Source organism: Heterodontus francisci, chromosome 23, assembly GCF_036365525.1.
Source record: "Heterodontus francisci isolate sHetFra1 chromosome 23, sHetFra1.hap1, whole genome shotgun sequence".
Taxonomy (NCBI): domain Eukaryota; kingdom Metazoa; phylum Chordata; class Chondrichthyes; order Heterodontiformes; family Heterodontidae; genus Heterodontus; species Heterodontus francisci.
In genome coordinates, this window is record NC_090393.1 from 3,935,754 (window position 1) to 3,947,993 (window position 12,240).

Below are 12,240 nucleotides of genomic sequence, written 5' to 3' on the forward strand. Positions count from 1 at the left end.
TATTGGCTTTGTCTCCTATCCCTCACCTTTTCAGCTTTTAAAGGCTTTTTTAAAAGCCACTCTTATTTATTTTTATTTAGAGGTACAGCATTGAAACAGGTCCTTCGGCCCACCGAGTCTGTGCTGACCAACAGCCACCCATTTATACTAATCCTACATTAACCCCATATTTTCTACCACATCCCCACCATTCTCCTACCACCTACATACACTAGATACACTAGGGGCAATTTACAATGGCCAATTTACCTATCAACCTTCAATTCTTTGGCTGTGGGAGGAAACCGGAGCACCCGGCGAAAACCCACGCGGTCACAGGGAGAACTTGCAAACTCCGCACAGGCAGTACCCAGAACTGAACCCGAGTCGCTGGAGCTGTGAGGCTGCGGTGCTAACCACTGCGCCGCATTAACTACTATGGCACGGCTTTTGCAGTAACACAAAATTTAATTGTCTTCTACTTGAATTTTGGTGCATTATTCAAATTGCTATAGTTGACACCAACAATGCCAGATCAAGCAGCTGATACCATACAAATGACACTATTGTGAAGTCACTAGTGAATTTGTAGCTCCAATTGTAACACTGGATCAGTGTGGTAACCAGGAATCATTATACATTGGTGGCACCATTACACGTCTGACCATTAGATAAGTACAATTTGCTAACTGGTTAAGCCATTAAGTTCTCCAGTTTTCTCCAAACCTTCATGCCGTATTGCTGTACATGCCATGAGCACAACTGCAATAACACTTGGTTTTGGGAAAAGTGCGAATGCCCAGTATAATCTGGCTAAAATAATGAGGTGTACTGAGGCTTTTGTGACCAGTAGGTGAGATTACACCACAAGGTAGATAGAGCAACAGTTTTTAGTTATTTCATAGGCATTAAAAGGCTAGCATTGAGATTGATTTGGGGCTCTTTAGAATCATAAACTGTTATTGCACAGAATCTTGTCTTTTGGCACAGCAAGTCTGTGCTGATTTTAAGTCTAGACCAGCTAGTTTAATTCCACCCTTGCTCAATCATCTTGCCCTATTTTTCAAGCACGATCAATTCAGTAATGGTTTGGGGCAGAGAATTCCCAACATCTGACGATTCTCTATGTAAAGATTTTTTTCCAATCCTTGTGTTCTCTTGTGATCATCTCATTGACAAGTGGAAGCAGTCACAATATCTGTCGTATTATAACCTTTTGTACTCTTGTCGGGGTGCCCAAAGTTGCAGAGTACTCTAATTGTGCCCCAAGTCTTCTATGTGTTGAAATTAACTCTTTGCTTTTATATTTTATGCCTCTTGATACAAAACCAAGAATTGTGCACTTTTTTTATGTCCTTATCTACTCATGCTCCCACCTTGTGAAAACCACAGTCCCTCTACTCCATTCTGTTTTTGTATTATTTCCCTATTGCAAGAAATTTTGCTTATTTTTCTATATTGAATGGCAGCTGCCACCTGTCAGATTATCCTGCTATGTCCTGCAGTCTTCCAAATTCCGCTACATCAGCAAATTTCACTATTGGTCCTCGATTCCTATATTCAGATCACTTACTTGTTCATGGCTAAATCAGAAAGACCCCAACATTGACCTCTGCAACACCAATTGCTCTATCCTTCCAAACTTCTGTTTAACCTCGGTTTTTACGCTGCCCTCCAGCCATTTCCTGTCCATGCAGTATATTCCCCTAATTTCCATGCACTGTGATCTTTGCCATTAGTCTCCTTGGTATCCTTTTTTTTTGAAGGAAAGTAACATTTCCTGCTCTCCATTATTGAGACAGTTTTCCTTTGCATAGAATTTTGGATAATAATAGAGTCTCTTTAGTTTCCCTTAGATTCCTCTAACTTTAGCACCATCTTTTTGAATAACTTCTGCTTTTACTAGCTAAGCTACTGCTAAATACCTGATTTGTACCCCCTTCTGTTGTAATGTTTACATGAGCGCTATCCATATACTCTAAGTGCAAACGTTTAGGTGAGCACTGATCCAATCATGTATATTAAATCATATTAATTTTTTATATTTTCAGGTGTTTCTGGAAGTCTAATACGTCTGATAACAAACTATATTCGCCTAAACTCACGGCCTCAGTGGGCTTTATATCAATACCATGTGGATTATAACCCTCAAATGGAATCAAGACGTCTCCGTACTGTACTGTTATTTATGCATGACAAAATTCTTGGTACAACCCGTGTTTTTGATGGTTCTATCTTATTCCTGCCTAAAAAACTGGAAAAGAAGGTAAACACTAAGTTAAGTCCTTTATACGAACATACGAATTAGGTGCAGGAGTAGGTCATTTAGCCCCTTAAGCCTGCTTTGCTATTTGATAAGATCATTGCCGATCAGATTGTGGCCTCAATTTTACATTCCTGTCTACCCCCTATACCCTTTGACTCCCTTGTCAATCAAGAATCTATCTAATTCAGGCTTAAAAATGTTCAATGACCCTGCCTCCACTGCTTTGTGGGAAAGAGAATTCCACAAACTAACGGCGCTCAAAAAATTTCCCTTCATCTCGGTCTTAAATGGTCTTATTTTTCAACTGTCCCCAGGTTCGATTTTCATAAGGGGACATGTCCTTTTAGCATCCACCCTGTCAAGTCCCCTCAAGATCTTAATACTGTGGATGCTGGAAATCTGAAATAAAAACAGAAAATTCTGGAAATACTTAGGTCTGGCAGCATCTGTGGAGAGAGAAGCAGAGTTAACGTTCCCATGGCACCTTCCCATGCAATCGCAGGAGGCATAATATCTGCCCTTTTTACCACCCCTCTCACCATCCAAGACTCCTTTCGGGCGAAGCAGCAATTTACTTATACTTTCAATTTAGTATACTGTATTCGCTGCTCACAATGCAGTCGCCTCCACGCTGGGGAGACCAAACGCAGATTGGATAACCGCTTTGCAGAACACCTCCATTCAGTCCGCAAGCATAACCTTGCACTTCTGGTTGCTTGTCATTTTAACGCACCCCCTGCTCTCATGCCCACATTTCTGTCCTTGGCCTGCTGCAATGTTCCAGTGAACATCGACACAAACTCGAGGAACACCTCATTTTCTGATTAGGCATTCTACAGCCTTGTGAATTGAACATTGAGTTCATTAATAAAACAAAGTGCTGGAAATGTTCAGCAGGTCTGACAGCATCTGGAGAAAGAAGCAGAGCTAACGTTTCAGGTCTGTGACCTTTCATCAGAAGCATTCTGATCTCTTCCGTTTCCCCCCCCCCAAACTCCTGCTTCACTTGCTTAAAAACTGTTAGGTTTCTAACCTTTGCCAGTTCTGATGAAAGGTCACAGACCTGTAAGGTTAACTCTGCTCTCTCCACAGATGCTGCCAGACCTGCTGAGTATTTCCAGCACTTTGTTTTTATTCCTTTCACGATCTTATGTTTCATAAGATCACCTCTCATTTTTCTAAACTCCAGTGGATACAGGCTGAAACTTTCCTTATAAGATAACCCCCTTCATCCCAGGAATCAGTCGAGTGAAGCTTCTCTGAACTGCTTCTCGTGCAATTATATCTTTTAAGTAAGGAGACCAAAACTGTCCACAGTACTCCATATATGGTTTCACCAACTCTCTGTAACAAAACTTCCTTCCTTTTATATTCCATTCCCCTTGCAATAAACACCAATATTCCATTTGCCACCCTAATCACTTGCTGTACCTCCATACTAACTTTTTGTGGTTCATGTACCAGGACCCCCAGATCCCTCTGTACAGCAGAGTTCTGCAATCTCTCTTCATTTAAATAATATAGTGCTTTTCTATTCTTCCTGCCAAAGTTCACACTTTCCAAATTATACTCCCATCTGTCAAATTTTTGCCCACTCACCTAAGCTATCTATATCCCTTTGCAAATTCCTTATATCCCCTCACAATTTACTCTGATCAGTGCCATCAGCAAATTTAGCAACAAGTCCCTTCATCCAAGTCAATTATAAAGATTGCATATAGTCCAGGCCCCAGCACTGATCTCTGTGGTACTCGACTAGTTACAGCTTTCCAACCCAAAAATGCCCTATTTATCTCTACTGTCTGCTTCCTGTTGGCTAACCAATCCTCTATCCATGTTACCCCCTACACTGTGGGCTGTTCTATGTAATCGTGTAAATTGAATAAATTAAACAAGCTAATTTTTTTACTCTTTAACAGTATCCAAGCTTCAGACTTACTCTAAAATCAAGAATTCAAATTATATTACACATTCTTAGTGTAAGCAGTGCAAGCTGGCTCAGATTCCAGTCTCAGTGCTGACTTGGACCAAACTCGAGGCTGAGGAAAATTTGGTCGGCGTGCACTAAACTTTCAACTAAAGCGAGAGTTCATCTACTAACCTAAACAATGAATACTGAAGCAGAAAAGACCAAACAAGGAACTGAATTAAAATTTTACTGTAATCTACTGATAGGATTTGCTTCAGTTTTTCTTAATTACACTAAGCTCCATTACAAAATTTGGGTTTTCATACTTCTGAAAACCAAGGATTTTTCCAACTTTCATTTTGTTCAAGAACATACTTTTGGATGTAGTCCGTGAAACGCCACAATTGCTGTTCTCGTGTTAATCTTGTATGTACAGACAGGTCTCTCATAACATTGAAATCAGAACGTATTTTATCGGTCTTGCTTATTGGAAGTATAATTTATTTTGTCTTAGCAAAAAAAGGAGCTGGGTTTTGGTGGAATGAAGACAACAGAATGCAGTGAACCTTTTCCTTAGTCAGATTCACACTTCTGCTGTTAATTGTAATATAAAGGACTCAACTGTGTTGCCAACCCCACATTTTGAATGAATTTTGTGACCTCTTGCTGAGCTGGTTTCCCTCCATTTTAATAATGAGAGTTGAAGTTTACCTGCTTTCATAGAATCTTACAGTGCAGAAGAAAGGAATTTGGCCCATTATGCCTGTCCCAACTCTTTAGAAGAGCTATCCAATTAGACCCACTTACCATTGTGTAAGAACAAAAAAAAGTATGCCATTCAGCCCCTCTCGAGCCTGCTCTGCCATTCAGTACGATCATGGCTGATCTGATTGTGGCCTTAACTCTACTTCCCTCCTAACCCTCGACTCCCTGGTAGATCAAAAATCTGTCTTCGCTCAGCCTTGAATAAATTCAGTGACCCAGTTTCCACTGCTTTCTGGGGAGGAGAATTCCAAAGAATAATAATCCTCTGAAGAAATTCCTCCTAATCTCCATCTTAAAAGGGAGACCGCTTATTCTGAAACTGTCCCCTGCTTCTAGATTCCCTCATGAGGGGAAACATCTCAGCATCTAAAAACAAGAAATGCTGGAACCACTCGGGTCTGGCAGCATCTGTGGAAAGAGAAGCAGAGTTAACGTTTCGGGTCAGTGACCCTTCTGAACTGACAAATATTAAAAATGTCAAAGGTTATAAGCAAGTGAGCCGGCGGGTGGGGCAAGAGATAACAAAGGAGAAGGTGTAGATTGGACAAGACCACTATGCGGCCACTATGTGGCCTTGTCCAGTCTACATCTCCTTTGTTATCTCTTGCCCCACCCCCGGCTCACTTGCTTATAACCTTTGACATTTTTAATATTTGTCAGTTCAGAAGAAGGGTCACTGACCCGAAATGTTAACACTGTTTCTCTTTCCACAGATGCTGCCAGACCTGCTGAGTGGTTCCAGCATTTCTTGTTTTTATTTCAGATTTCCAGCATCCGCAGTATTTTGCTTTCATCTCAGCATCTAACCGGTCAAGCCCCCTCAGAATCTTGAGTTGCAATAAGATCACCCCTCATTCTTCTAAACTCCAATGAGGAAAGGTCCAACCTGCTCAATATTTCCTCATAAGACAACCCCTTCAACCCAGGAATCAGCCAAGTGAACCTTGTGTGAATTGCTTCCAATGCAAGTATATCCCTCAAGTAAGGAGACCAAAACTGTATGCTGTACTCTAGGTGCAGTCTCACCAATGCTCTGTACAGTTGTAGCAAGACTTCCCCACTTTTATATTTCACCCCCTTGCAGTAAATGCCAACGTTCCATTTGCCTTCCTAATTACTTGCTATACCTGCATGCTAACTTTTAGTGATTCATGTACAAGGACGCCCAGATCTCTGTGTACCGCAGCATTCTGCAGAGTCTCTCCATGTAAATAATCTGCTTTTCTGTACTTCCTATGAAAGTGGACAACCTTGCATTTTCTAATTATACTCCATTTACTACATTTTTGTCTATTTACTTAACCTTTATGTCCTCCTCACAGCTTGCTTTCCTACCTATCATATTGTCTGCAAATGTGGCTAGAATACACTCTGTCCCTTCATCTGAGTCATTGACATAGATTGTAAACAGTTAAGTCACAGCCCTGATCCCTGTGACATTCCTCCAGTTAGTTTGCCAACCTGGAAGTGTCCCGGTTATCCTTACTTTGTGTTTCCTGTTAGTTAACCAATCCTTGATCCATGCTAATATATTACCCCCAACACCATGATTTGTGTAGTAACCTTTTATGTGGCACCTTATCAAATGCCTTTTGGAAATCTAAATACACAACATCTTTTGGTTCTCCTTTATTCACCCTGCTTGTTAAATTCTCAAAGAACTCTAATAAATTTGTCAAACTTTTTAGCCCTGCAAGTTTTTCTTATTCAAGTATATATCCAATTCCATTTTGCAAGTTACTATTGAATCATCTTCCTTGTGGATAGTGCATTCCAGATCATAACTTTGATTGAAGCAGTGACACCAGCTGAGTCAGATGGGAGAGTTCTGAAGAAGGATCACTGACCTGAAACGTTAACTCTGCTTCTCTCTCCACAGATGCTGCCAGACCTGCTGAGTATTTCCAGCATTTCTTGTTTTTATTTGAGTCAGATGGGAGAGTGTTTTAAGAGAGGTTGGAGCCTGAGTGGTTGTGTCCTGGGACCCTTCAAAACAGCTAGTAGAATGAATGGGCTGTGGGAGATGGCAGGGGAAGGAATAGGTTACTGGAGTATACTGGACTGCATTCAACCCCCTGCCACCCACATTGGAGCCACCAATATAAAGAATGACTTGCATTTATATAGCACCTTTAACGACCACAAGATGTCCCAAAGTGCTTTACAGCCAACAAAGTACTTTTGTATTGCAGTCCCTGTTGTAAGGTAGGAAACACTGCAGCCAATTTGTGCACAGCAAGCTCCACAAACAGAAAAGTGATATCGAACAGATAATCTGTTTGTGATGTTGATTTGGGGATAAATATTGGCTAGGGCACCCCAGATAACTCCCCTGCTCTTTGAAATAGTGCCATGGGATCTTTCACATCCACTTAAGGCAGACGGGACCTCCGTTTAATATTTTATCTGAAAGACGGCACCTCCAGCTGTACTGCATTTGGAGTGTCCGCTTTTTTGATTTATTTTTTGTGCTCGAGTCTTGGAATGAGACTTGAACTCACAATCTTCTGACTGAGGTAAGAGTGCTATACCAACTGAGCCACAGTTGACGCTCTTGATATCGAGCATGTATTGTTTAAAATCTTTGGCCATCAACATATGTGCTGTTTATGTAATGGCTGTGTTCAAAGAAGCTAAATGAAAACACAAAAAGCAAGCTATGGAGAGATTCTCACTGGGTGTGATATTTGTTCAAAAGTGGAACTGAGGCTGGTGAATCCTCTTATAGATGTGACAGATTTGAAGACTGGGAGAGGAGAACAGTATATTTAGATGAGTGTTCAAATCTATTAACTGCTGTCAGAGAGGGCCAATGGGGTTAATACCCATCAACAGATTGTTTAACAAAGTGAGTACTGACACCAGCATGTCAGCCAATAATTTCAAGGCTGGGTGGGATTTGTGGCAAGCAGTCTATTCACTGAACAAACAGTGTATACTTAAGTAGTCTCTCTGAACTAAAGCAAATGGACCTCCTGACTGAAAGTACAGCAAGTCTCCCAAAAAAAGCAAGATTATTTGTCCAACAAAAAGCAGTGAGTGGAGGATAGTTACATAGTACAAATTTGGGGTGTAAACAATTGTATTTGCTGACAACACAACCACTAGGTGGTGCAGTACTTGCACATGCGCAAATACAGGCTCTTCAACGGGAATGTCAGTGTCTGCGATGTTCAGGTAGCTGCTAGGATTAAAGATGGCGCTGCTCAATTTATCATAGGAAATGCTTATGGCTAGATAGTTCTGGCAAACTAACCTTACATTAAGTTGGATGGAAGCCCAGTAATATGCTACTATGTGGTTATAGGATACTAACTGTAATCCTCAGATCCATTGAATATTCCAGTAATCCTATTAAATACAAAAGGAATTTTATGATTGAATTTGCATTGGAAGGAAGTGAATTGGCACCCCGATCGATGGAAAACAAAATCGGGCAGAGTAAAAAGAATGTGCTGCCAGCTTGTTATGTGATTTGTTTATATGACTGACCAAGACTGATTTCACCCGAAAGCAGCTACTAGCTCCCATCCCACTGGCCATCTCCTCCACCCCACCCCCGCCAAAACCTACCACCGGCTGCTTTGCCCCCTTGCTCCAGACCTCACTGCCCCCCCCCTCCCAGCTGATTTGTTCCGCGCTTGCACCACCCCGCTCTCCGGTAGGACGCTGCCCCTGCCCCGTGGGCAGACACTAGATCTGGACTGTGCTGCTTCCCTCGGCCACTCGCTCCCACATTTCATCAGTCACCAGGCGTCACCCGAAGAAGCAAGACGGGCTGCAAGGGGTGATGGGGCGATGTAGGAGCGAGTGGAGAGAAGCAGCGAGGCCTAGAGCTAGTAGGTGGGGGGGGTGGTGGAGAAGCGGGGTGGCATGAAGTGAGCAACAATAGGCCAGGGGGGTGGGGGGCAGAGGTGAGGAAGTCTCGAGGCTTGGAGCAAGTTGCTGAGGGTGTAGAGCTCCAGCCTCAAAGTCTCCCGTTCAACCGCTTCCTCCAGCTGAGTGGGGGGGCTGGATACCTAATGACGCTTCATCGTGCTTGCGCAAAGGTGGACCGATGGACCTGGTGTGGATATGCGATGACCTCATCCCGCGCATGCACCACTAAGTCCTGGTAAGATGTATCTGCGCATGTGCGCAGCTTGGCGCATTCTGATGTCAGCAGGCCAGTGCGTTGTCAGGAATTGCTTTGCAAAATCAATGTCAGTCAATTAACAGAGGTGTTGTCTCTAGGCATGATCGACTAGAATTATCCAAACATCGTAGTGTTGGAAAGAGGGCAAGGACAGAATCCATTTGGTTAAAGTTGAGAAGTAAGTAGGGTAGGATCATGATACTAGGAGTATTCTATAGGCCTCCAAATAGTGACCAAGAGATGGAAGAGCCAATCTGCAGGAAAATCAGATGTGCAAAAACATTCTGTTCTTTGGCCTCCTTGTCTCGAGAGACAATGGGTAAGCGCCTACAGGTGGTCAATGGTTTGTGAAGCAGCGCCTGGAGTGGCTATAAAGGCCAATTCTAGAGTGACAGACTCTTCCACAGGCGCTGCAGATAAAATTGGTTGTCGGGGCTGTTGCACAGTTGGCTCTCTCCTTGCACTTCTGTCTTTTTTCCTGCCAACTGCTAAGTTTCTTCGACTAGCCAATCTTTATCCCCACCTTTATGGATGTCCGCCAGCTCTGGCGATCACTGGCAACTGACTCCCACGACTTGTGGTCAATGTCACAGGACTTCATGTCGCATTTGCAGACGTCTTTAAAGTGGAGACGTGGACAGCCAGTGGGTCTGATACCAGTGACCAGCTCCGCTGCACAATGCGTCCTTGGGGATCCTGCCAACTTTCATGCGGCTCACGTGGCCAAGCCATCTCAAGCACCGCTGGCTCAGGGTTTTGGGGATGTTGGTCGCCTCGAGGACTTCTGCTTTGGAGATCCGGTGCTGCTGCCTGATGCCAAGGATTCTCCGGAGGCAGTGAAAATGGAATGAATTGAGACGTCGCTCTTGGCTGACATACGTTGTCCAGGCCTCGCTGCCATTGAGCAAAGTACTGAGGACACAGGCTTGATACACTCGGACTTTTGTGTTCCGTGTCAGTGCGCCATTTTCCCACACTCTCTTGGCCAGTCTGGACATAGCAGTGGAAACCTTTCCCATGCATTGAGAGAGAAGTTACTGGTAATAGTTGAACCTAGGTAGGTGAACTCTTGAACCACTTCCAGAGCGTCATCACCGATATTGATGCCTGTCCCATGATGTTCGTTTTCTTGAGGCTGATGGTTAGGCCAAATTCGTTGCAGGCAGCCGCAATCCTGTCGATGAGTCTCTGCAGACACACTTCTTTTGTGGGATGTTCATGCAGCAGTCAGCAAAGAGGAGTTACCTGATGAGGACTTTTCGTGTTTTGGTCTTCACTTTAAGACAGGCAAGGTTGAACAACCTGCCATCTGATCTTGTGTGGAGGAAAATTCCTTCTTCTGAAGACTTGAATGCATGTGAGAGCAGCAGGGAGAAGATCCCAAACAGTGTAGGTGCAAGAACACAGCCCTGTTTCACGCCACTCAGGATAGGAAAGGGGTCTGATGAGGTGCCGCTATGCTGAATTGTGCTTTTCATATTGTCATGGAATGAGGTGATACTTAGTAGCTTTGGTGGACATCCGATCTTTGCTCGTAGTCTGAAGAGACCACGTCTGCTGACGAGATCAAAGACTTTGGTGAGATCTATGAAAGCAATGTTGAGAGGAAACCAATCTGCAGGAAAATCAGATGTGCAAAAACTATAGAGTTTTGGGGGACTCTAAAATTATCCCAATAGATATTTGAGTAATTAGAGTAAAGGGAAAGGAGGGAGAGGAATTTCTGGTTGGTGTTCAGGAGAACTTCCTTGATCAGTATGTTTTCAGCCCAACTCGAAAGGCATTGGATCTTGTGCTGGGAAATGAGGTGGGTCAAGTGGACCAAGTGTCTGTGGGGGAAGCACTTGGGTAAGAGTGATCAATTTACTGTAAGGTTTAGACTCATAATGCAGAAAAGCAAAGAATAATATCAAGTAGAATGACTGTCTAGATTGGAAGAAGGCTAATTTCAATGTGATGAAAAGGGATGTAGCCAGGATAAAATGGAATCAAAGACTGATAGGAAAAACGAACGGAATAATGGTTTATCTTTAAGGAAGCGATGGTTCAGGTGCAGGCTAGGTTCAGGTGCAGGCTAGGTACAGTCCAACAAGGGTGAAGGGTAGGGAAACCAAAAACAGGGCTCCTTGGATGATGGGGGATAGAGATTATGATTAAATTTTTTTTAAAAAGAGGGTATATAACGCATGTCGGGTGAATTCGTGAGAACCATGCCAAATACATGAAGTTGAGAGGGGAGGTGAAGAGGAAAATAAGACTAGCAAAGAGAGAATAAGGGAATATAATGACAGACAGTCAGCATAAGAGGGAACCCAACAATAATCTACCTGCAAGTAAACATTAAGGAGGCAGTAAGAGGTGGAGTGGGCCTATTGGGGACAAAGGTGGTAATATATGCATAGAGGCGCAGGGAAAGACTAGAATGCTTAATGAGTACTTTGTTTCGGTGTATACTAAGGAAGAGGAATCTGACAAAACATCGGGAGAAGCAGAAAGAGTAGAGACAATGGATAAGGTAAAAACTGAAAGGGAGGTGGTACTGGAATGGCTGGCTGTGTTTGGGGTAGATAAGTCACCTAGTCTAAATGCTTGCATTCCAGGTTGCTAAAGGAAGTGGGAATGTAGATAGCGGAAGGGCTTGCCATAATCTTTCAATCTTTTCTACATATGGGGAAGGTGCCAGTGGATTGGAGAGTGGCAAATGTGACCCTTATTCAAGGAAGGGTGTAAGGACATTCCTAGAAAATACAAGCCAGTTATTTAACATCAGTGGTGGGTAAGGTTTTAGAAACAATAAGCAGGGTGTAAAAAAAAAAAAAAAATCAACAGGCAGATAAGAAAATGGCTTAAGGGCAGAAAATGATGAGTTGTGGTAAATGGTTGTTTTTCATACTGGAGGATGGCAGGTAGTGGTGTTCCGCAAGGGTCAGTGCTAGGACCACAACTTTTTTTTTTGCTATATGTAAATGACTTGGATCTTGGAATACAGAGAGTTTCAAAATTTGCTGATGCCAAACTTGGACTGGCAAATAGTAAGGGTGATGCTAATTAATTGTAACAGGACATAGGCTAGCAGAATGGGTAGATAAGTGGCAGATGAAATTTAATATAGACAAGTGTGAAGTGATGCATTTTGGCCAAAAGGATAGGGTGAGGCAATGTAGACTTAATGGCACAGTTCTGCAG

General features: G+C 42.9%; 1 protein-coding gene across 1 annotated transcript in view; it reads left to right on the top strand.

Annotated features, from left to right (window-relative positions):
* piwil1 (piwi-like RNA-mediated gene silencing 1) overlaps window positions 1–12,240 on the top strand; it is a 76,092-nt gene that overhangs the window by 13,213 nt on the left and 50,639 nt on the right. Inside the window, exon 5 of the mRNA XM_068054583.1 lies at window positions 2,031–2,245. Coding sequence (XP_067910684.1) covers window positions 2,031–2,245 — 215 coding nt within the window. The remainder of the gene's footprint in view (window positions 1–2,030; window positions 2,246–12,240) is intronic.